Here is a 25,736-nt window from a genome sequence, read left to right as displayed (position 1 = left end):
ACATTCTCTTGGGCCCGAAGGAAGGCTACCACCTCATCAAACAATTCCAGGACTCGCTGCAACATGTTTCCCTTTGAGAGCCACCTCACCTGAGTATGAAACAGCAACGATTCGTGGTCGGCTTCCATGCCTTCACAGAGCTGACAGAACAGCCGAGTGTTCAGAGCGGAACCCTTGATAAAGTTGACGACTTTGATGACAGTCTCGAGATGCTGCTTGAAGTTCTTGGGGAGAGTTCTCGAAGCAAGCGCCTCTTTGTGGATCAGACAGTGTGTCGATTCCACTGCCGGATTATTTTGCTTGACGAGCGTGACGAACCCCGATCGAGAGCCGAGCATGGCTGGGGCACCATCCGTGCACACCCCAACCAGAGACTCCCAGCTGATGTTGCTGTCTTCGAAAAAGTCATTGATAAGGTCCATCACATCCTGAGCTTTGGTCGTGGTCTGGAGAAGTTTGCAGAAGAGGAATTCTTCTGCAATTCCTTTTTCGGTGGTATAACGAACAAAGACCAACAGCTGGGACAGATTCGCAACATCTGTCCATTCGTCGAGTTGAATCTAAAAAACTGTGACCCTCGAACCTCTGAACAACTTGGTTCTTGATGCTCTCAGCCATATCATTGATCCGTGACCGAATGGTGTTGTTTGAAAGGGAAATCTGGGTCATCTTGTTGTGGGCAGCCTCACCAAGGACCAACTTTACGCACTGCAGCATACAGGGCTTCACCAACGTTTCACCAATTGTGTGTGGTTTCTTCTCCCTCGCAATCTTGTACGTGACTTCGTATGACGCTTTCACAATAGCGTCCGTTTGCTGACGAAACGTTCCAGTTGAGTCCAGTCTCATCTTCTTCAGATAATTTTGTTTCAGCTTGAAGTATTCACGATCCTTGTTCTGTAGTTCGGGATGGCATCCTTGAAGGTGTTGCTTCATCTGGAATGGCTTCATGCTACCATTCCCCAAGGTCTTTGTGCAGATGACACATTGTGGCAGATGTTCCCCGTTATTCACAACGAACGTAAAACCGAAGTCTAGATATGCTTCTGAATATATCCGTTTTTTCGACATGATCACTTGCGGACCTGAAAAGAACAAGAGAGATCATATTAAGACATGTAATAGAAAAGAACAAACTAAAAAAGAAGAAAGAAAATAAAACATAAGAATGAAAGCGGGTAAAGTTCAGGAAACGGGTACTCCTGAGAAGAGAAGAACAGAAGGCTATTAATGGAAATTATTTTCTAATTATTTTCTGATAATTTCCAGAATTTTAATTCCAGACTAGAATTTCCCCCTGAAACACCCAAATTTCCCCCCGGTTGGGAACCCGTGCTCTGGAGTATCGTGATCTGTAAAGATGTTTCCTTGGATTGTAGTCATCTCTGGAGTATAGTAATCTGTAAAGATCATTCCTTGGATTGTAGTAATCTCTGAAGAATAGTAATCTATAAAGATGTTTCCTTGGATTGCAGCAATCTCTGGAGTATAGTAATCTGTAAATATCATTCCTTGGATTATAGTAATCTGTAAAGATCATTCCTTGGATTGCAGTAATCTCTGGAGTATAGTAATCTGTAAAGATCTTTCCTTGGATTGCAGTAATCTCTGGAGTATCGTGATCTGTAAAGATCTTTCCTTGGATTGCAGAAATCTCTGAAGTAGTAATCTGTAAAGATCTTTCCTTGGAGTGTAGTAATCTCTGGAGTATAGTGATCTGTAAAGATCTTTCCTTGGAGTGTAGTTATCTCTGGAGTATAGTTATCTGGAAAGATCATTCCTTGGATTGTAGTAATCTCTGAAGTAGTAATCTGTAAAGATCTTTCCTTGGAGTAAAGTAATCTCTGGAGTATCGTGATCTGTAAAGATCTTTCCTTGGAGTGAAGTAATCTCTGGAGTATCATGATCTGTAAAGATCTTTCCTTGGAGTAAAGTAATCTCTGGAGTATCGTGATCTGAAAAGATCTTTCCTTGGAGTAAAGTAATCTCTGGAGTATCGTGATCTGTAAAGATCTTTCCTTGGAGTGAAGTAATCTCTGGAGTATCGTGATCTGTAAAGATCCTTCCTTGGATTGTAGTAATCTCTGGAGTATCGTGATCTGTAAAGATCTTTCCTTGGATTGTAGAAATCTCTGAAGTAGTAATCTGTAAAGATCTTTCCTTGGATTGTAGTAATCTCTGAAGTAGTAATCTGTAAAGATCTTTCCTTGGAGTGTAGTAATCTCTGGAGTATCGTGATCTGCAAAGATCCTTCCGTGGAGTGTAGTAATCTCTGGAGTATAGTGATCTGTAAAGATCTTTCCTTGGAGTAAAGTAATCTCTGGGGTATCGTGATCTGTAAAGATCTTTCCTTGGGTTGTATTAATCTCTGGAGTAGTATTCTGTAAAAATCTTTCCTTGGAGTGTAGTAATCTCTGGAGTATAGTGATCTGTAAAGATCTTTCCTTGGAGTAAAGTAATCTCTGGAGTATAGTAATCTGTAAAGATCTTTCCTTGGAGTGTAGTTATCTCTGGAGTATAGTGATCTGGAAAGATCTTTCCTGGGAGTGTAGTAATCTCTGGAGTATAGTGATCTGTAAAGATCCTTCCCTGGAGTGCAGTAATCTCTGGAGTATCGTGATCTGTAAAGATGTTTCCTTGGAGTGTAGTAATCTCTGGAGTATAGTGATCTGTAAAGATCATTCCTTGGAGTAAAGTAATCTTTGGAGTATCGTGATCTGCAAAGATCTTTCCTTGGAGTAAAGTAATCTCTGGAGTATGGTAATCTGTAAAGATCTTTCCTTGGATGTAGTTATCTCTGGAGTATAGTGATCTGGAAAGATCTTTCCTGGGAGTGTAGTAATCTCTGGAGTATCGTGATCTGCAAAGATCCTTCCGTGGAGTGTAGTAATCTCTGGAGTATAGTGATCTGTAAAGATCTTTCCTTGGAGTAAAGTAATCTCTGGAGTATCGTGATCTGTAAAGATCTTTCCTTGGGTTGTATTAATCTCTGGAGTAGTAATCTGTAAAAATCTTTCCTTGGAGTGTAGTAATCTCTGGAGTATAGTGATCTGTAAAGATCTTTCCTCGGAGTAAAGTAATCTCTGGAGTATAGTAATCTGTAAAGATCTTTCCTTGGAGTGTAGTTATCTCTGGAGTATAGTGATCTGGAAAGATCTTTCCTGGGAGTGTAGTAATCTCTGGAGTATCGTGATCTGTAAAGATCCTTCCCTGGAGTGCAGTAATCTCTGGAGTATCATGATCTGTAAAGATGTTTCCTTGGAGTGTAGTAATCTCTGGAGTATAGTGATCTGTAAAGATCATTCCTTGGAGTAAAGTAATCTCTGGAGTATAGTAATCTGTAAAGTTCTTTCCTTGGAGTGTAGTTATCTCTGGAGTATAGTGATCTGGAAAGATCTTTCCTGGGAGTGTAGTAATCTCTGGAGTATCGTGATCTGTAAAGATCCTTCCCTGGAGTGCAGTAATCTCTGGAGTATCGTGATCTGTAAAGATCTTTCCTTGGAGTAAAGTAATCTCTGGAGTATAGTAATCTGTAAAGATCTTTCCTTGGAGTGTAGTTATCTCTGGAGTATAGTGATCTGGAAAGATCTTTCCTGGGAGTGTAGTAATCTCTGGAGTATCGTGATCTGTAAAGATCCTTCCCTGGAGTGCAGTAATCTCTGGAGTATCGTGATCTGTAAAGATGTTTCCTTGGAGTGTAGTAATCTCTGGAGTATAGTGATCTGTAAAGATCTTTCCTTGGAGTAAAGTAATATTTGGAGTATCGTGATCTGTAAAGATCTTTCTTTGGGTTGTATTAATCTCTGGAGTATAGTAATCTGTAAAGATCATTCCTTGGAGTGTAGTAATCTCTGGAGTATAGTAATCTGTAAAGATGTTTCCTTGGATTGCAGTAATCTCTGGAGTGTAGTTATCTCTGGAGTATAGTGATCTGCAAAGATCTTTCCTTGGAGTGTAGTAATCTCTGGAGTATCGTGATCTGTAAAGATCCTTCCCTGGAGTGTAGTAATCTCTGGAGTATCGTGATCTGTAAAGATGTTTCCTTGGAGTGTAGTAATCTCTGGAGTATAGTGATCTGTAAAGATCTTTCCTTGGAGTAAAGTAATCTTTGGAGTATCGTGATCTGTAAAGATCTTTCTTTGGGTTGTATTAATCTCTGGAGTATCGTAATCTGTAAAGATCTTTCTTTGGGTTGTATTAATCTCTGGAGTATCGTAATCTGTAAAGATCATTCCTTGGAGTGTAGTAATCTCTGGAGTATAGTGATCTGTAAAGATCTTTCCTTGGAGTAAAGTAATCTTTGGAGTATCGTGATCTGTAAAGATCTTTCTTTGGGTTGTATTAATCTCTGGAGTATCGTAATCTGTAAAGATCTTTCTTTGGGTTGTATTAATCTCTGGAGTATCGTAATCTGTAAAGATCATTCCTTGGAGTGTAGTAATCTCTGGAGTATCGTGTTCTGTAAAGATCATTCCTTGGGTTGGAGTAATCTCTGAAGTATAGTAATCTGTAAAGATGTTTCCTTGGATTGTAGTAATCTCAGGAGTATTGTGTTCTGTAAAGATCATTCCTTGGGTTGGAGTAATCTCTGGAGTATCGTAATCTGTAAAGATCTTTCCTTGGAGTGTAGTAATCTCTGGATTGTAGTAATCTCTGGAGTAAACTAATCTGTAAAGATGTTTCCTTGGATTGTAGTAATCTCTGGAGTATAGTAATCTGTAAAGATGTTTCCTTGGATTGTAGTAATCTCAGGAGTATCGTGATCTGTAAAGATCACTCCTTGGGTTGGAGTAATTTCTGGAGTATCGTAATCTGTAAAGATCTTTCCTTGGAGTGTAGTAATCTCTGGAGTATCGTGATCTGTAAAGATGTTTCCTTGGATTGTAGTAATCTCTTGAGTTTAGTAATCTCTGGATTGTAGTAATCTCTGGAGTATAGTAATCGGTAAAGGTGTTTCATTGGATTGTAGTAATCTCTGTATCGTGATCTGTAAAGATGTTTCCTTAGATTGTCGTAATCTCTGTATCGTAATCTGTAAAGATGCTTCCTTGGGTTGTTAATTGTTTTGGTGTCCGCTTCTGTCATTTGAATTTCGTCTTGTGAAGGATGTTAAAGGTATTTTTATTATTCTTGGATGTAGTTATTACAACACTCATGGAAGAGATTCGAAAAATCGAATCGCTCCTATTCTTTCACTTCTTTTTTTTAGGTCATCTCTATCATCTCAGTAGATATGACCTAATAACCCCAGTCTCGAAGTCTGTCCGTCCGTCCGTCCGTCCACAATCAAACCGAGTGGAGACAAAGAACCAATAGTGGAATGGATAGAGGTCGATGAGACGTGCACAACGATATAACTTTCAAGGTCGTCCAATATCGAGGTCAATGTCACGAGGCTGTCAAAGTTGTGAAAATCGTTGATTTCAAATCGTATGTCCTTTTTTTTTCTTTTTTTCTTGTATACCTTGTCGAGGCTCGTATGAGAGCTAACACACAACTCACAGCAAGGGGGCATAAGACAAGAGGGGCGGGAGTGGAAGGGACAAAACAGTGGGGAACAGACACATTAGGTGAGCTGTGGAAGGGAGAGGGATGGGGATGGGACGGGGAACATGGCGAAGAGAAGATGGACATTACAAGGACTTTCAGGAAGGAAAGCAGGGGAATTGAAGGAAGTGGGCTTCGGTGGATTATCGGGGGTAGAAAAGATCGAGGATTTGGATGGGGGAAGATAAGAGGTGGTGGTGAACAGCTGTTTTGAAAGCCTGGAGGGAAGAATGGGAAAGAATAGAGTGAGGAAGTTTATTTCAAAGGTGGGAAAAAAGAGGAATGAAAGAGTGAAGATGAGCAGTGATTCGTGATTTTGGTAGTTTTACCAGAAGGGGGTTGTTGGCGGACCTTGAGCGCCCTGTGGAAATGTGGTGGGGACAAATCGCAGAGAGAGCAGGGGGGCAAGGCTGGAGAAGAGTCGGTAGAAGACAGAAAGACCACCGACCAACCTGCGGTGATTGAGTGAGAGGCCCAAAGACTCAGCTTCATTGCGGGAGATGCCGATGATCTTAAATGCCCTGGTTTCGACAGCGTGAAGCCGAGAAAGGTGGGAGGCAGGAGCACCAGCTCAGAGGGGAGAGCAGTACTCCATCAGGCTACGGACAAAAGCTTTGTAAGTGGTCAGGAGCTCAAGAGGGCCGAGGAAGGACTTTACACGACGGAGGATTCCCAGTCGGCGACTGGCTTTTGAGGCGAGGTTGGAAATGTGACTTTCCCAGGAAAGGTCATGGCAGATAGTGAGACCCAGAAGCTTGAAAGAAAAGACTTCTTCCAGAGGATTGTTGAGAAAGTGGATGGGGGGGGTTTCTAAATGGTCCTTTCGAAGAGACATAGTGAGAGTGTGAGATTTGTCTGGATTGAAAGACATGTTCCACGTGTTGGACCAGTTTGTGATTTTATCCAGATCTGCAGTGAGCGAAGAAGCTGCTGCTTGCCGGTCTGAGGGATGACAGATGGTACGGCAGAGGGTGGAGTCATCGGCAAAGAGAAATAGAGGATTTTCCAGAGAGTCGGAGAGATCATTGATGAAAACCAGAAAAAGAACAGGACCAAGAACGCTACCTTGAGGAACTCCAGCCTGCACAGGAAGAGGGGATGAAAGAACTCCATTTAGGGCCACGCGTTGACTGCGACAGGAGAGGAAGTCTGCGAGCCATGAGTGGAGATGGCCTTGAATACCATGGGAAGAGAGTTTGGTGAGTAGTGCAGGGTGCCAGACTGTGTCAAAAGCACGTGATATGTCCAGGGATACGGCTCGGATTTCCTGTCTGGCATTGAGGACCTCCATCCATTGATGGGAGAGCAGAAGCAGCATATCCAGGGTAGAGTGACCTGGTCTGAAACCAAATTGATGATTGGAAATCAAGCCATTGGATAAGAGGAAGGATTTCATGTCTGAAGCGATGATGGATTCCATAACCTTGCTGATGATTGGGAGAAGGCTGATTGGTCTGTAGTTACAGGAATCTGTTTTTGCACCTTTTTTATGCAGGGTAGTGATGTTAGCAGATTTCCAAGCAGATGGCAGATGACCTTGGGCAAATGAGAGGGTGAATAGAACAGAGAGAGGGTGAGCAAGAGCAGAAGAGCAGGCTTTGAGGACATGTGGGCTGATGCCGTCTGGACCGGTTGCAGAATCTGCCTCGAAGTTTGAAAGCAAGCTCTCCACCTTGTCAGGAGAAAAGGATACAGAGTCCAGGGACAGTTGGGTGCGACTGGGTAAAGTGGGTAGAGAAAGTGATGGGTTTTGGACACAACATTTAGCTGCAAACACCGAGTTTCGACATTCAGCTTTATCACGTGTGGTATCAGCAGTGCGGCCATTTGAGGTAAGGGAGGGGATGGAGGGGAAACATACACCAGAAACAGATTTGATTAAACGCCACCAGGATTTTGAGGAGGGAGAGAGGTTTGAGTGTTCAGACTTGAGATGAGAAAGATGTTGTTTTCTGGCTCTCTTGAGGGTAGATACACACTTGTTCCGAGCTTTGTGGAAGGAACTGAGATTGCCCTCAGTTGGGTTTGCTTTCCATGAGGCAAAGGCAAGTTGTTTCAGGACAACTGCCTCGCCCCAAGCTTCAGTAAACCAAGGGCGGGAGGAAGGGTAGGACAACTGAACACGAGAGGGGATAAATCTGTGCATGAGGGAGAGCAAGTTTCTTTGAAAGAATTCCCAGGATGAGTTGATGTTTGAGAAAGTAGTGATAGGAGACCAGTCTGTAAGTTTGATGGCTGCTCGGAGACCCTGCCAGTCGGCTTGAGTGAAATGCCAGACTCGACGGCGGTGAGGTGGTTCTCTGATAACAGCCAGAGAGATGTCCACTTTAACAAGGACATGGTCAGAAGAACCGATTGGAGCGAAGGAAGAGCAGCAGATATTGTCAGGGAAATTTGTCAAAATCAGATCCAGAAGAGATGGAGTACCATTGGTTGAGATCCGGGTCGGGAAGTTGACCGATTGAGTCAGTCCTAATGAGTCGCAGAAAGCTTTTGCTGAGGTGCCATGGCAGGTGAGAGAGGTACCCACACCGAGCCAACTGGCGTGATGACAATTGAAGTCACCACATAAGAGGAAGAGAGAGTTTGGATGAGAAGATAGAAGTTGGTCCATGTTTTCGGATAGTGAGGTGTAGATGGAGTCATCACTGTTCGGTGGACGGTACAGTACACATACAAACATGAGGTGGGAGTGGAGGGGAAGCCGAAGCCAGAGGTATTCCTGGAGGTGTGAGGGAGTGAGAGCAGTGCATGGAGAGTGAGGAATAGAGTCTTTGATGAAGAGAGCAACACCTCCACCAGGACGAGGCTCAGGTCTGTCATACCGTAAGAGGGAGTAACCGGGGAGAGATACTTGGGAGTCAGACACGTCTTGGGAGAGGAAAGTTTCTGTTAGGCAGATAATGTCTGGTTTGTCAGTGGCAACCTGTATGGAAAGATCTGAAAGGTTTGAGCGAAGGTCCCGGATATTTGAGGTCCACACTTTTAATGAAGAGGTAGGGGAGGAGGTTTTTTGGTGCAGGAGGTGGAGGGGGAGATGGAGGGGAGAATAGGACAAGGGACGAGGGGGGGTAAGGAGGGTTGTTGAAAGAGTGTAGGGTATTGCAGAATAGCGAGGGGAGGGGGCCGAATGAGGAGGAGAAAAGGCTCTGTGGTGCTGGGCGAGAGGGGAGACAAGAGACAAGGAAGAAGGCAGTTGAGGATTTGAGGAGGTGAACTGAAGAGATGGAGGTGAGAGGGCAGTGGAGGGAGGCAGCTTGGTGGATGAGAGGGGGGGGCAACTATGAGAAGGATGAGTGAGGGGGATGAAAGGTGGGAGAAAGGTGAGGGGGGAATTTTTGAGAGAGGTGAGAGGGAGGCTTGGAGGGAGAAGAGTGGGATGGTTGCTTTGAGAGTGAGAGTGAGGGGTGAGGGGGGTGAGTTGGCACTGAAGTTGGAAAAAAAGAATGGTTGATGGAAAGTGAGCATCCATGGCAAACTGTGGTTTTTAAAAGTTTTAGGTCAGAGATGCGATTTAACACAATTCTTGATGGATGCAATGAAGGCGAATTCAGAGAATGGAGAGAAGAAGCGCTGTAATAGTTGGATTTTTTTAGGCAAGGAATGAAGGAGAGGTCGAAATGAGAGCAGTCTGTTAAAATAGCAGAAGAGTAGTGCATTATGATACAGTAAAGAGTACCACATGTGTGAGAGAGGAAGATGAAGCATTATAAGATCGTTTTTGTTGTTAAAAATAATGTATGAGAGAGTTCAACAGATTAGGTCATGGAAGTGTAAAAAAAAATCGAAGAAGAAGACGAGGAGGAAGTTAAGAGGAAGAAGAGGAAGAAGAAGAGGAAGAAGAAGAAGAAGAACAGAAGAAGAAGCAGAATCCTCCCTCATTTATCAAGAGAGATCAAATGTTATTCGTGATTCAGATACTACGGACTATTATCTAGAAGAACACGAGCCATTTTTTTGGCATTTGATCTCGTTCCGATTTTATAGCCCTTCAAACTTCGCTCTGATTCCCTGTATGGGCCGTTCATAAAGTACATACAAAAATGAAAGAATTAAATTAAGAACCGGAACTCTCCAAGACAAATATTACATTTGAAGCTTTTGTCAGATTTAACTAAAACAATGGAACACAAGTTTATGTGCACACTTACTTTCATTTATGACATTATCATTGTTTTGAATGTCAATTTGTACTTTTATTTTCATAAATGACGTGCTGTGAAATTAAAAGAAAAAGGTAAATTACACCGCTAGGGACTGCATCGTCATGATGTACAAACATCGGTTCATAAGGAACTGCTGGCTTTGCAAGCGATTAGCGATGTATGAGGGGGGTGGGTGGGTGGTCACGAGCCTGCATACAGAGGGGGGTGGGTGGTTTTGAAACCCGGAAGGAGAGCGTACGTACTTTATGAACTGCCCCTATTCCAGTCTGGCACAGTTACTTTCGACCTCTGGCAGAGATGACCGGCACTCCCTCTTGGGGGTATTTTTTATTCCTGATTTCACTATCTTAGTTCTGACTTCCTCTTCCTGTTTCTATTTTTGCTTCTTTCTCTGTCTGCTGTTCTTGTGGTAATGGCATTTCATCGTCTTGTTGACATGATGCCAATCATTGCGTTTGATTTGCATCACTAGTTTTGTGTTGCTGATAGGAACAGTAAGTCTGGATCCGCTGTCCATGATTGCTAATGATGAATGTTTTTGCAAATCCACATGGTTCTTCTACCCTGGAACTTTTGTGATGTGGGTTATGATAATTTTCAAAGATATTTTTCTCCTTCATCTGTTTCGTTCTTCTTCAATCTCCTCTTTACAGACCTCCTTTTGTTGAGCTTTTTACCTTCGCATTCTGCGAAAGGTTATGTGTTGGTCGGCGTGTATTTATTTATTTATTTATTTGTAATCTTGTGATTCGTATAACTCAAAAAGTATTAAACCGAATTGCATGAAATTTGGTGGGATGATTGGTTATTAGCCAGGAAGCATTCGATTAGATTTTGGGATCGTTCGGTTTAAAGGTCCAGGTCAAGGTCACGAAAAGGTCAAAATCGTCTTTTTACGATAACACGGTCAATTTTTATTCAATTTGCATGCAACTAACGCCAAAATGTTCAGAATTCAACGCCTCATCTTGTGATATGCAATATGACACAATGACGCCCATACTCTTGTTACCGGTTAGGGGTCATAGGTCAGGGGGGTCACGACCTTGAAAAATATGCGGTTTTTGTCATAACGCGGTCAATTCTTGTCCGCTTTACATGAACCCAGCACCAAAATGTTCAGAATTTAATGCCCAATCTTGTGACACAATGACGTCATAACACATGTCACCGGTTGGGGTAAAATGTCGGGGGGGGGTCACGCCCTTGAAAAATATGCGGTTTTCGGCATAACTCAGTCAATTCTCATTCGATTTGCATGAAACCAGCATCAAATGAGATTACCTTCTCTTGTTGAAACGTTGTATTCACCGAGCTTGCGAGTGAAGACTCGCCAAAACGACGTGAGTTGATTGTTGTTTAGTCCGTAGCCCCCGAAAGTCGGGGGGGGGGTCATGACATTATAGATATGTGGTTTGTGTCATAAGACCATTCATATGAAACCAGTTCCCCACACTCATACCAAGAACAAAAAAAGTAGTGGCGGCGAAGGTATGCGCTCTATGAGTGCCCGTTCTAGTTGAATCTTAACATCTCTTGTGCATCATAGTTCAGAAATGTAATTTCAGATTTTTTAAATTCTTATTTCCTTCTGACCAGGTGGAAAGAATTCCCAACTTTGCACTCTGATTCTGACTGAAGGTGACTCTGCCAAATCTCTGGCCATTACTGGCCTCGGTGTGGTTGGACGAGATCACTATGGTGTCTTTCCTTTACGTGGAAAGATGCTCAATGTGCGGGAAGCTTCACACAAACAGGTGAGCTAGTTGTCCTGCAGTGATAGTCTCATTTTATACACAGGTATCAGGGACAATGTTATTATATTTATCCCCACACTTTTTGAAAAATATGGGGGGATATTGTAATCGGCTCTGTCTGTCGTCTGTCTGTCTGTCTGTCCGTCCATTATGCTACCGAAACGGTTGGGCAGAAATTCACCAAACTTGGTAGTTATGATCAACACATGTCACGAATGTGCAAGAGCAGTTACATTTTGACTCCGCCCCCCTGGGGCGGGGGTCAAAAGGTCAGATCTCCAAAAAATGGAATTATAGTCACATTTTAAAACATTTTTCAATGAAATTTTGTATATGCAATCAACATTGATAGACGCGTGAAATTTGTAACGATGTTTTTGATTTTAACCTCTGGGTTCATGCCCCAGGGGGTGGGGACTTGGGGTCACAGAGGTCAAAATGGGAAAAATAACTCAAAACCTGAGGTTGGGTCATTACTGATGGAACTTTTTGCCATCTTTCTTTTTCTGGGAAGCGTGGGGATTTTGCAATGGTGTGCCATCGATTTCGCTCTAGTTGTTATTGTTAAGCATCAAATATAACATGGTGTGTGTGTGTGTGTGTGTGTGTGTGTGTGTGTGTGTGTGTGTGTGTGTGTGTGTGTGTGTGTGTGTGTGTTAAGGTTCTTACTTTAGGCAAGGGAACTATGTTTTGACGTTTGAAATGTAAATAAAGTTGAATGTTGGATGTTGTGAAATTTACATGATTTACAGCAATCTTTACATTATGCTGTATTATATTTTAGGAATAGTCGATACTGTACAATTAATTAAGTGTGCGTGTGTGTGATTTTGTACTTTACATAAATAACTATTTCAAGGTTTGAAAATAAGATGTAGTTTGGTGTAGGGTGTTGTCGTTAAAATTAGTCTAATTTACAACGTCATTGAAATGTTAATATAATGCTTTAGGACGAGCTGTTACTGTTCAATGAAGGATTATACTGAATAAACGATGCAACTAAAAGTCATCTGTAATCATTAGCATTTTAGAATAATGGCTGAACTTTATGAAATGCAGTAATTCCACAGTGTGTGATCTCTAGATCATGGAGAATCAGGAAATCAACAACATCATCAAAATAATGGGTCTCCAGTACAAGATCAAATACGAAGACCCAGAGTCATTGAGAACACTGCGCTATGGCAAGCTGATGATCATGGCCGATCAGGTAACTGAGGCCGATGGACGTTCCAAGTTTGTTGTTCTGATTTACATTGTACTGTGGTTGAGATGTGGGTGCTTTCCCATCCCACTGCAGGATCAAGATGGTTCACATATCAAGGGTTTGCTCATCAATTTTATTCATCACAACTGGCCTTCTCTTCTCAAGCATTCCTTCCTGGAGGAGTTCATTACACCCATTGTGAAGGTACTCTTTCAAAGATTGAATAGTTAATGCTTTCTTTGTTCAGAAATGCTTTTCTTTGTGATCTCGCTGGCCATCAATTAATCATCAATACGCAATTTTCGAAATGATGTATGAATGCTAAACGAGGCACTTAGCACATGCACTATGTGTGTTTGCATCGAATCAGTTCTGCTCATTGGGCACTTTTAACCTGCTGTTACTCGCACAAAATCTGTAATTCAAGTCGTCTTTTAAACATAATTTTCAGCATTCAGATGAAAGAGCGTAAATTTCAAGATGGTTAACCATAATTGTTTTGTTCCTGAATGCAAATTGGACTCACGAGAATACAGGACATCCAAGAAATATCCTTGATTGAAAGGTGTTGGGATCGTTCCATTTACTGTTAGTACATTCTAGCATCGCCACTGGCTGGATATACTAAACATGTACATACACACACGCAGTGATGGATGGACGGTTCAACTTTTACCAACAGATGCAAAAATCAAGAATAATTTCTCTTGTGGCCCTGGAACCAAACATACAACATATTTATGACAGCCCTCGCAGCTCCCGTAGAGCTTGCCCCTCCCAACATGATTAATAGTAAATAAGCTGATATTCTACATGCAAAAGCTCCAGATATGTCCTTCCCATCGGTGTTCAGAAGAACCTAATCCACATCATACACAGTCCATTCACTCGTAGAGATCCGTCGGGGGGTTGTGTAACACTCGTCCCTCCACTCGGGCCTTGCACCGACCGACTCGGTTGGGAGTTTGCAGTACAAGCAGGTGCCCGTTTGGTGAGCTGAGAAAGTTCTCCAAATCCTTTGTTGTGCAGAGGCACAGCCCTTTCTCTCGGGTACTTTTCCAAGTTTTTTTTCCGACTTCTTTCAGAAGCTTGGTGAGTCATTCCAAGTAACAATCCTCATTCCGCGCATATCATGCATTTTATTTTGTCCTGAACTCTGAAACTTCCTGGGATTTCTGCACATGCACACCTACCATTATGGACATGGTTTACATCATTTGAAAAGTGCCGCATCATCAAGTTACAAAGTCGGATGCTCATCATCGCTTTGAGCCTTGTCCCATTAAAATAGATTGTGGGGATCGGTGAAATTAGATGGTATATCCTACCGCATATCATATTGATGCCTGGTGTTGGCGCAGTGGTTAGGGCAGCGGCTTGGGATCCATAAGGTCCAGAGTTCAAGCCCCGTTGGGCCACTGAATTAATACACCAGGGGGTCGACTCAGCCTGTCATCCTTCCGAGGTCAGCGAAATGAGTACCAGTGTACTGGGCCGGTGTATACCCCGGTTAGAATAGGTGTACCAGATCCCTGTGTCGTAAGAGGCGACCAGGGTTGCGTCAGGAAGGGCATCCGGTGTAAAACATGTGCCAAATCACTAAGCGGATAATAACGGATGATCCGCTGTGGCGACCCCTAACGGGAGCAGCCGAAAGAAGAAGAAGAAGATCCTACCGCATATCATATTGATTCCCTCGCTAAACATCGCATTGAACTCCTTACATGCTTTTCCAAGTCTGTATTTGTTTTCAAATATCATTGCCACCTTTTTCCTCAAATCCAACAATGAGTATCTGGAACTGCACGTAATCTGAGGAACTCTAAACAAATTGATACACCACAGACTCGAACACATCAATACAAATAATCCTTCATTCCTTTATTTGTCTGACTGCTGAACATGTGAGCTATTTTAATTTTCTCTTCACTTGTGTGACTTCAGTCGTCGTACATTTTTTGTGTTGTATGTTAAAAAATTTTTTTTCTCTGTTTCTGGTATTTTTGCACTTTTTGTTGCAGGTGTTAGTTTTCAATCCATTCTCATGTAATTCTGATATCCTTGTTCGTGTTCTCATTTCCATAAGAACTGAATGATCTTTTCCATGACGTTTTTCTTCATTCTTGAATTGTATAGTTTATAATAATGTTCAAACTTATTCATTCTTTGCAATAGTATTGATTTTAAATTCTACTCCTGATTACCAACTGTTGTGTCGACGGTCTGCTAATGTGGACCCATTGCGGTGAAGCAATGTGCTTCACTCATGGCAAATTTAAAGGGAATCACACTCGAGCTGGTAACATGGCTTACCCCCGGTCGGAATCCCAATCCCTCTGTTCTCACAAAACAAAAGTTTAACAAATCTTATCTCCCCCAGGGATTAACAAAACTGGGCCGAAGCAGTCTGCGGGCATGTGAATGGTGGTAATCAGGTGACACATAACCTTAAGAAATATCAGGTTTATTTAAAGCAACCACAGGACAACACAAATGGAGAAATAAATGAATATACTTAACCGTACAGTAATACAAAATGCATTTAAAGCAAAGTAATAAATGTAGGTCACCACAAGGGCATGGTCATTCACTCACAATGGAAGGGCGGGGCGGGAAGGTGGGGGAGGGTGGGGGGGAGGAAGGGAGGAGGCAGGCAATGTCTTTAAAGAAACAGGGATGTGAACAGCCTCCAACGCAAGCAGGTCTCCCGTGCAAACAATATGGAGCAGCCTACAGTCGTGGCATCTAGCAGAGAGGTGAAGTTGCATCAAGCAGGGTGAAGGAAGGGAGCAAACAGCACGTGTACAGCCCCTTTTATCTCCAACCCCACAACCACGTCCTGTGCCTCTAAACGTTCTTTGCTCATGGTCCAACACCAGCCAGCACTGTGGAACGTGGCTGCCTCCGTGGTGATGTCACGCAGACGCGGTGTCACCACCGGTGCCATCTGAACCAATGATATAACACCTTACAGCGTGCAAATGGCAGCACACCAATGGGAGGTCCTTGTGATGGCTGGCGCCAGACTGGATGCCTTGTACTCAGAGCCTGGTCCACGAGGGAGCGGGATGTGGTTTATAGAACCAAATATGAACTGCTGACATCTAAATCCACCCCTCTCCTTACCTTGCCTGGAACTACGTGAACAGATGGACCACACTAACTCAACTTACTCGTGAATTCATACCTCCTCCATTGTAACGATATTCTCAGTTTGATGAATGGTTAAATACTTATTGCTGGTTTGATTAATGGTTAACTCGATGTTCCTGGTTTGTTGAACGGTTAAAAGATATTCGGTTTGATGAACGGTTAATATAGATATTCTCCTTTGAAGAAAATGGAAATTGACTTGTTTTTCAGTGTTCTTTTGTCTCTTAGCATTTTTGGAGACAGTCATTATTTTCTTGCGTGTCTTCAATACAAATATATAATTGTTAAAAAAAAATGTTCATTAATTATACTGAGCTGATCATTCTGATTACTTTACTTGCTTACATTGGTGTGCAGTTATTTATTTATTGAGCTTGAAGTGACTTTCTTCAATTGAAGTTGTACCAACTGATAATTGCATCATCCTTTGTTTCATTCATCTGAATTTTGCTTGATCAAATGTTTTCCATTTCAGGTGTCAAAGAAAAAGGAAGAACTCTCCTTCTATAGCTTACCGGAGTTTGAGAAATGGAAGAAAAATACAGATAACTTCAAATCATGGAAGATAAAGTACTACAAAGGTTTGTATCTAATGACAGTGAATGAATTAATTTTGCAGTATCGATCTAAAGCAAAGTAATAGAAAGGTGTTGCGGTGAGTGGTGACGAAAGTAGCTGAGCATCTCATAGTTTGACACGCTGCAGGTCTGGGAACGAGCACAGCCAAGGAAGCCAAAGAGTACTTTATAGAGATGTCTCGTCACCGTATCCCTTTCAAGTATTCGGGTCCAGACGATGATGCAGCCATTACGTTGGTGAGTGCAAGTCCAAGATATTCCTTTCCATAAAAATAGGTCACAGTCACAATACCCTTATCATCCATCCCCTTTGCAATGGGTTAGAGATGGTATTGCACAGCTTGCACTGTTTTTTTTTTATTGACAGGCTTTCAGCAAAAAGAAGGTCGATGACCGAAAGGAATGGCTCACCAACTGGATGGAGGACAGACGTCAGAGAAGGATCCATGGGCTACCAGAGGTAATGCTAAAGTTATGATCCAATATGTTTTTGATTATAACATAAAACTTTATCATTCCTACAAACATGCAGTTATCCATGCACAGTGGCCTGCAAAAGTATTTACCCCCGACCAATAATGCCACATTTAGATGAATTATGTGGAAATAATTTTTTCAAGTTAACTTTTCATCCTGAAGAGATCAAACTAAACACTGTTATTGTTGACATGAAGGAGGTCACATGTCAGGATTACCTGCAAAAAACGTGTACAAATCAGAATTCACTGGTTGTAAAAGTATTCAGCCCCTTAGGTCAGTACTTCATGGAATCACTTTTTATATAAATGACTGCTATGAGTATTTTTGGGTAGATCTCTACCAGCTCAACACAGTGAAATGATGAAATCATTGCCCATTCTTCATGTGAATATTTCTCTACTTCCATCAAGTTTGATGGGGATCATCGATGGACTGCAATCTTCAAGTCTCTCCATAAATGTTCATTTGGGTTCAACTCAGGACTTTGACTGGACAACTCAAGAACATTTATTTTCTTCTTTATCAGCCATTCCACTGTGGATTTAGCTTTGTGCGTCGGATCATTGTCCTGCTGAAATGTGAATCTCCTACCCAATTTCAAATTCATGGCTGACTCGAGCAGTTTTTCATCTTGGATTCTCTTGTACTTTGCACCATCCATTGTCCCTTCTGTCCCGAGAAGCTTGCTAGTCCATGCTGATGAAAATCAGCCCCATAACCTGATGCTGCCACCACCGTGCTTGACAGTAGGGATGGTGTTGATTGGGTGGTGTGCAGTGTTCGCCTTACACCAGACATAACTCTTTAAATATAGACCAAACAGTTCAATTTTTGTCTTGTCTGACCACAATCTTTTCTCCACATCCCTGCAGCATCACTAAGATGCTTTTTCACAAACTCCATATGAGCTTTTAGATGCATCTTGTTTCAGTCATGGCTTTTTTTTCTTGCTACCAGTCCATAGAGGCCAGCTTTGTAAAGGGAATGGGATATTGTTGATTAATGAACACTGACCCCCATCTCGGACGTAGAGCCTTGCGGATCTTTCAGTCATTTTCAGATTTACAGTGACATTCCAAACCAGTTTCCTGCTTGCCTAGCTGCTGAGTTTGGATAGTTGACCTGATCTGAGTGGAATCTGGGTGGTATGATACATTTTCCACTTCTTCATGATGGAGTTCACTGTACTCAAAGGGATAAAGAGTGACTTTGAAATCTTCTTATAATCTTCTCTTGAACGGTTCTTCTCTCCCACTTCATGTCTGACTTCTTTGGAAAGCTTCTTGGTCTTCATGTTTGCCTTGTTGGTTGACCAAGTGAGTTGTACCTTAAATCTCCTCAGATAATTGGGGAAGCTTCATTTTTTAGTTAAACCACTGATTACATACAGGTGAAACCTATTACACTTATTTTGTAACAATTCAAATAAATAATTTACTCCTGAAGTGATTGAGTGTTAATTAGGCAAAGGGTTTGAATACTTATGTAACTGAGAATCATCTGATTTTCTCTGTTGATCAAACTTATTCACATTTTATCGACATTTTTTTTTAGCTTTATCACTTCAGAGTAGTTTGTGAAGACTCCATATGTTAAGTTTGATTGAAAAGTATCATGAAATAAGCTCAGGTGGCATCAAAATGTGAAAACTTTGGAGGGGGGGGGGGTGGGTGAATACTTTTGCAGACCACTGTATATATCGGCAGCATTAGTGAAGATGTCACATGAATGGAGTTGTTACATATATGATAATTCTGCATTTGTATTGTTTGCATGACTTACATATTTCGTTTTTCTTTTTTCTCCCCAACACCATCCTTCCTGCCCACATACCTCTCCCATTCCCTCATTCCCCACTGAAAAACCTGACAGTGATGAATGTAATGTGATTGTTTAGCCATCTATTCTCAGGTACACTTGTGATTACATTGCTTCCTACCATGAGTGTACACTGTCTTCAACAGCAATTCCTTTATGGCAAAGAGACGAAGTACCTGACCTACAATGACTTCATTAACAAAGAACTCATTTTGTTTTCAAACTCCGACAATGAACGCTCTATCCCATCTCTCGTAGATGGTAAGCAAAGTTTTCATTTTTAGGTTTAGATGCATCGGGTTTGCACTATGTACGTGCCTGTGCAGCCTCACATCTCACCAACATTACAGGTCTGAAACCTGGGCAACGGAAGGTGCTTTACACTTGCTTCAAACGCAATGACAAACGGGAGGTGAAGGTTACCCAACTTGCAGGTTCCATTTCTGAGATGTCAGCATATCACCATGGTGAAGTACGAGTCTGAATTGATGTACCCTATCAGTATTCATGCCTTGTGTTTATCATACTTGATTTTTTTTTTGTTGTCATGGTATATTATCTGAAACAGTATGGCTCTGGAAGTCCAAACGCATTGCTTTGTGTGCTCCCTCTTGACAGCAATCCCTAATGATGACAATCATAAACCTGACGCAGAACTTTGTCGGCAGCAACAATATAAATCTTTTGCAACCGATTGGACAGTTTGGCACACGTCTACATGGGGGTAAAGATGCTGCTAGCCCTCGTTACATCTTCACCATGCTCAGGTGTTGTCTTGCATCATCTAAACTTGTAGTTTCTGATTTGATTGGTTTCTTTTCAAAAATGTGCAATTTTCTTATCTCAAATGTAAAACACTCTTGCTTGCCAAAAATTAAGGACATTTACTCTTTCCTTGTATGTACTGTCGTGTTTTGCTCCCACTGCTGCAAATAGATACCCACAGTAGATTTTACAGCAGTTTTTTTCCCAGTACGCCAATGGGTTCCGAAGTTTATAAGTGTTCAATTACCTATCTGCTTTTGACCTTTGTTCCAAAACCATTTTGCAGTCCACTGACTCGCCTACTCTTCCCTGCTGTCGATGACAACTTGCTGCGTTTCCTGTATGATGACAACCTGCGGGTGGAGCCAGAATGGTATTGTCCCATTATCCCCTTGGTTCTAGTCAATGGTGCTGATGGAATAGGGACCGGCTGGGCCTCCAAGATCCCGAACTATGACCCTCGAGAGATTGTCAACAACATCTGCCGCATGCTTGATGGACAAGAGTTGTTACCAATGGTATGTGTATATGTATATGTATATGTATATGTATATGTATATGTTTATATATATATATATATATACACAGTATATACAAGTAATAAAAACATTTTTTAATGCAAAAAGATGGAGGGATGTTACTCCAAAAAGTATGTAAATAAGGTCAGAATGTTCACAAGAAATGATCATGTGAAGCCATCCTTTCAGCTTTTTTTGAACAATGATTGGCCCGAGTACTTCATCAGGCTGCAGATGAAAGCTTTGTACGTGGTCAGGAGCTCGGGTGTATCAAGGAAGGACTGTGCATGACGGAGGATGCCCAGTCGGTGAGGCCAGCTTGGAGATGTGGCTTTCACAGGAAAGATTATGGCAGATAGTGCTGTCCAAAAGTTTGAATGAACGGAATTCTTCAATTAGATTGTTGAGAAAGTAGATTGGGGGGGGGGGTGGGGTGGTTTCCAGATGGTCCTTTCGGAGAGACTGAGTGAGAGTGAGATTTGGCAGGATTGAAATACATGTTTCAAGTGTTGGACCAGCTTGTGATTTTATTGAGATCTGCAAAGAGTGAATAGACTGCTGCTTGTCGATCTGAGGGACGACAGATGATACGGCAGAGGGTGGAGCCATCAGTAAAGAGATAAAGAGGATTTTCCAGAGAGTTGGAGAGATCATTGATAAAAACGAGAAAAAGCTCAGGGCCCGAAGACTGCCTTGAGGAACCTCCAGCCTGGACATGAAGAGGGGATGAAAGAATTCCATTACGGGCCACATGTTGACTGCAACAGGAGAGGAAGTCTGCAAGCCAAGAGTGGAGATTGCCTTGAATACCATAGGAAGAACTTTTGTGAGCAGGGCAGGGTGTCAGAGTGTATCGAAAGCACGCGATATGTCGAGGGAGGTTGCTCTACAGAGAGTGCTCATGTCTGTCTGGCATCTCATGTCTGGCATTGAGGACTTCCATCCATTGTTGAGAAAGTAGGAGCAATAAGTCCAGGGTCGTGATCTGGTCTGAATCAAAATTGATGATCAGAAATCAGGCCATTAGAGAAGAGGAAGGATTTAATGTCAGAAGTGATGATGGATTCCATTACCTTGCTGATGATTGGGAGAATGCTGATTGGTCTGGAGTTGCAAGAATGTGTTTTTGCACCTTTTTATGCAGGGTGGTAATGTTTGCTGATTTCCATGTAAATGGCAGATGACCTTGAGCAAATGAGAGGGTGAATAGAATGAAGAGAGGGTGAGCAAGAGCAGCAGAGCAGGTTTTTAGGACATGTGGGCTGATACCATCTGGACCGGATGCAGAATCAGATTTGAGGTTTGACGGCAAACTCTCCATCTTGTCAGGAGAAAAGGACACGGAGTCCAGGAACTGCTCGGTGCAACTGGGCAAGGTGGGTACAGAAAGCGATGGGGTTGGGACACAAGATTTAGAAGCAAACACAAAGTTTAGGCATTCAGCCTTTTCACGTGCAGTGTCAGCTGTGCAGCCATTTGAGGTAAGGGAGGGGATGGAGGGGGAACATACACCAGAAACAGACTTAACTCGATGCCACCAGGATTTGGAAGAGGGAGACAGGTTTGAGAGTAGGTCAAATGGTAAATTTAACCTACTTAACTTGACTTTAAGTTGGTCAAAATGGCTGACTTAATAAATTTATTCAAAATCTGCTTCTCCAGATCCACTTGTCAGAATGCTACCAAATTTGGGTTGCACCATTAGGCCAGGGTAGGGATGTTAAATTGCGGAGGTCATGCCAATCACGTGACCAGAAGTGTGTCAAAATCGCCAGCTTTGTCAATTTTGGGAAAAATTGCATAAATTCCTTCAAAAATCTTCTTCTCCAGATCCACCAGTCAGAATGCTTCCAAATTTGGGTTACATTAGGCCAGGGTAAGGATGTTAAATTGTGGAGGCCATGCTGATCACATGACTTTAAGTAGGTCAAAATGGCTGACGCTGTAAATCTCTTCAAGTCTTCCTCTCCAGACCCACCAATCAGAAAGCTACCAAATTTGGGTTGCAACATTCGGCCATCGCCCAGACAAGCTACAGGTCCAGTGGTCCTCTTATTTCTTCCACCACCAAAGGTGAAGGAGGTTATGTTTTCACCCCTTTCTGTCTGTTTGCCTGTTTGTTTGTGTGCTGGATATCTCAAAAAGTTGTGGACAGGTTCGGTGTGTGACAAGGATAAACTGATTAGATTTTGGTGAAGATCCGGATCCGGATCTGACCACTAGAATTTTTAAGTGATTCTTCACCATTCAGAGATAGGGCCAAAAACGATATATTGCACGATATCTCAAAAGGTTGTGGACAGGTTTGGTGTGTGGCAAGGACAAACTGATGAGATTTTGGTAAATATCCGGATCCGGATCTGGATCTGACCACCAGAATTTTTAAGTGATTCTTCACCAATGAGAGATAGGGCCAAAAACGATATATTGCACGATATCTCAAAAAGTTGTGTACGGATTCAGACGAAACTTGGTGGACACATTGGGTGTGCGGCAAGGACGAATTGATTCCATTTCGGTGAAGATCCGAATCCAGATCTGGATAGGAGAATTATTTAATCTTTAAAGTGATTCTTCACCATTGAGAGATAGGTCCAAAAACGAGAGATAGGGCATCATATTTCAAAAATGTATTTGGCCCAATATTTTCTCGTGGATCAGGCATTGCGTGGCAGAGGTATGCACACCACCAAGTACCCTTCTAATTGTTATTGTGATGAGCGAGAAGAAGATTTGCAAGCTTTGACAAATCTTGGTTTTTTCGCTGTTTTTGGCTTTTGCCATAGTTTGGAGTACTTAAAAGACAGTCAGTTAAACAGACCAGGTGGGCTCTCATATGTAGCCTAAGTGACTTTTTTTTTTTAGAAGATACTCCAACTTTAGTTTTGGATATCGTGGGTGGGATCGACATTTTTTTTTCTATGCCATCCCTACAAAGACTGTGCTAGCGCATTCTCTGATATACAGATTGGGGCATTTATATCTTACACATTTTTTGTTGCTGTAGAAAATTAGTGAACATCATAACTACTGCATATCACACATGAATCAAAAGCACACAGATCAGGCATTATATTGAGGCATAACACGGTTATTTAAAAATTCTGCCTGACAAATGGGCCCATTGGAATTGTTGCATTCACGAATCAGCATATTGTTCATTTCTGCTTGCAATGTGTCTTTAGCAGCAGTGTGGATTGTTGCAGTGATGTTTGCCTTCAATTCTTCAGTACTTGCATGTGAATTCTCATCTGTAGGTCACAGTATTCCATCATTCAAAACGTTCAGACATCACCTGCAAAACTGGGGGGAAAATGTTAGCTTCACCATTACTGCTTCCCACCAAAATGATGACATGTGTCAGATATAAATACCCCACCCTCTATGTATTAGTATAGAGCATCTTGGCCTAGCTATAAACTGTTATATGTATGTATATATATATATATATATATATATATATATATATATATATATATATATATATATATATATATATATATATATATATATATATATATATATATATATATATACATACACTATTGGTCAAAAGTTTTAGAACACCCCAATTTTCCAGTTTTTACTGAAATTTAAGCAGTTCAAGTCCAGGGAATATTAGATTTTGGTATGGTACAAAGCTAAGCGGTAAACTGCCAGAGGTTAAAAAAAGGTTTAGGTTACCAAAAACTGAAAAATAATGGACATATCAGAGTTGTTAAAAAAGGCCCTTTTCAGGGCTTAAAAAAAAGGCCCACTATTTCACAGCTCCTGGTTTAGCTTGGAGTGCAATGTTGAAAATGACAAAACAAGATATAGATTTAATCAGTGATGTTGATATGCTTTTGATGATTGAGAAGTCCAAGAGAGGTGGAATATCACAAGTATGTTCAAAAAGATATGCTAAAGCAAATAATAAATATCTTCCAAATTATGATAGTGAAAAAGATAGTAATTATTTGATGTATTTTGATGCTAATAATTTGTATGGATGGGCAATGTCTCAATCTCTGCCTTATGGTAAATTAGAGTGGGTGGAAGAAAAGGATTATGAAAAGCCTTTGATGAATATTGTTATTTCTTCTCAAGAGGAATTGAATGACGAAGAAGAAGGTTATTATTTTGAAGTTGATTTGAAGTACCCGAGTGATCTTCATAATAAGCATAAAGACCTTTCTTTTGCATGTGAGAAAGAAACCCCAAAGAAAGAATGGTTCAGTGATTATCATAAAAGTTTTAATATTAAAGGCAAATCAACAGAAAAGTTATTAACAACATTCTATGATAAAGAGGGATATGTTTTGCATCAGAGAAGCTTAAAACAGTTTTTGAGAGAAGGATTGAGAGTAGCTAAAATTCATAGAGTTTTAAAATTTAAACAAAGTCCTTGGGTGAAAAAGTATATTCAATTCAATACAGATATGAAAGCAAATACAAAAGTAAAATTTGAAGGGGACTTTTATAAATTAATGAATAATGCTGTATTTGGAAAGACTATGGAAAATGTTAGAAACAGGCAAAACATTAGATTCGCAACATCTTGGAAAGAAGCTTCGAGATTGATAAATAAACCAAGTTTTGAGAGAGAAGAGGTTTTTTCAGAGAACTTTTCTGCAATTCATATGAAAAAGGAAAGTATTGTAATGGATAAACCAACTTATATTGGAATAGCAGTTCTTGATTTATCAAAGATATTGATGTATGATTATTTGTATAATGACTTAAAGAAAGAGTATGGTGAAAATGTTTCATTGTTGTATATGGACACTGATAGTTTTATCCTAGATATAAAAACTGATGATGTTTATGAAGATATGAAGAAAAATATTGGAGTATATGATACAAGTAATTTCAGCAAGAAGAGTGAGTTATTTTCCAAAAAGAATGAAAAGGTTATTGGTAAGTTTAAGGATGAGTTGGGTGGAAAAGTAATGAGTGAGTTTATTGGATTGAGAGCAAAGGCATATGCTTATAAGTATGGTGATCAGATTGATAGGAGGTTAAAGGGAATAAAGAAATATGTAATAAAGAAATCAATAACTTCTAGAAATTATTATAATTGTTTGATGAATAAGAAAGAAGAATATAGGAAAATGAATACAATAAGAAGTTATAAACATAACATATATAGTGAAGAAGTAAATAAAAAGGCATTAGGAGCCTTTGATGATAAGAGATTTATTTTAGATAATGGAATAGATTGTGTTCCATATGGATATTGTATGATAGAATGTATAAAATAGATTGTGTTTTAACGATGGGAAGATGGGTTAGGGTTTTTTAAGGGCTACCGCCGCGTTTTTTTCGCAATATATAAATGGTCAAACCAAGTATTAATCAAACTAAAGAGTGGAGAAAATCTCAGTCTTGGTATATAAATGGAAAACATAATGAATGTGAAAAATATCAAATGTCTTATTGAAAAAATAACTAAAACAAAGGTAAATAAAACAAATAAGCGAATCAATTTAAAAAGTAGTAAGTTAGAGGATGTAAAGAAAAAAATGAATATCCTTGAATGGACTGAAAACTTTGATGGTTATCAATTGAACAATGAAAAAACAATTTACTATAATCTCAAAATGATATGTGGCTCAGGAGGTGGTCAAACAAGAGCATTAAGAGAAGTTTATCATTTCGTAATGGCACAAAAGGGGTATCTTAAAAAATATAAAGATTCAAATGTTTTGTTTTTCAATATTTTAGATGGGGATTATTGTGCAAAGAAAATTAAACTATTGAAGGAA

The 25,736-nt window shown here is 40.9% G+C and overlaps 1 protein-coding gene across 2 annotated transcripts in view; it reads left to right on the top strand.

Moving 5' to 3' along the window:
• The window catches only part of TOP2B (DNA topoisomerase II beta), a 150,012-nt gene that overhangs the window by 76,248 nt on the left and 48,028 nt on the right, over positions 1 to 25,736 (top strand). For both annotated transcript variants that reach the window (XM_085850839.1, XM_085850840.1), the window contains exons 13-22: positions 11,313 to 11,470; positions 12,555 to 12,680; positions 12,771 to 12,881; positions 16,306 to 16,411; positions 16,536 to 16,645; positions 16,776 to 16,868; positions 18,853 to 18,967; positions 19,057 to 19,178; positions 19,325 to 19,473; positions 19,758 to 19,989. In XM_085850839.1, coding sequence (XP_085706965.1) covers positions 11,313 to 11,470; positions 12,555 to 12,680; positions 12,771 to 12,881; positions 16,306 to 16,411; positions 16,536 to 16,645; positions 16,776 to 16,868; positions 18,853 to 18,967; positions 19,057 to 19,178; positions 19,325 to 19,473; positions 19,758 to 19,989 — 1,322 coding nt within the window. The remainder of the gene's footprint in view (positions 1 to 11,312; positions 11,471 to 12,554; positions 12,681 to 12,770; positions 12,882 to 16,305; positions 16,412 to 16,535; positions 16,646 to 16,775; positions 16,869 to 18,852; positions 18,968 to 19,056; positions 19,179 to 19,324; positions 19,474 to 19,757; positions 19,990 to 25,736) is intronic.

The sequence above is a fragment of the Eptatretus burgeri genome, chromosome 13, assembly GCF_056783735.1.
Source record: "Eptatretus burgeri isolate ZD-2024b chromosome 13, Ebu_testis_v1, whole genome shotgun sequence".
Classification (NCBI taxonomy): Eukaryota; Metazoa; Chordata; class Myxini; order Myxiniformes; family Myxinidae; genus Eptatretus; species Eptatretus burgeri.
The sequence above is the reverse complement of the archived record's forward strand: the minus strand, read 5'-3'. Positions and strand labels throughout refer to the sequence as shown.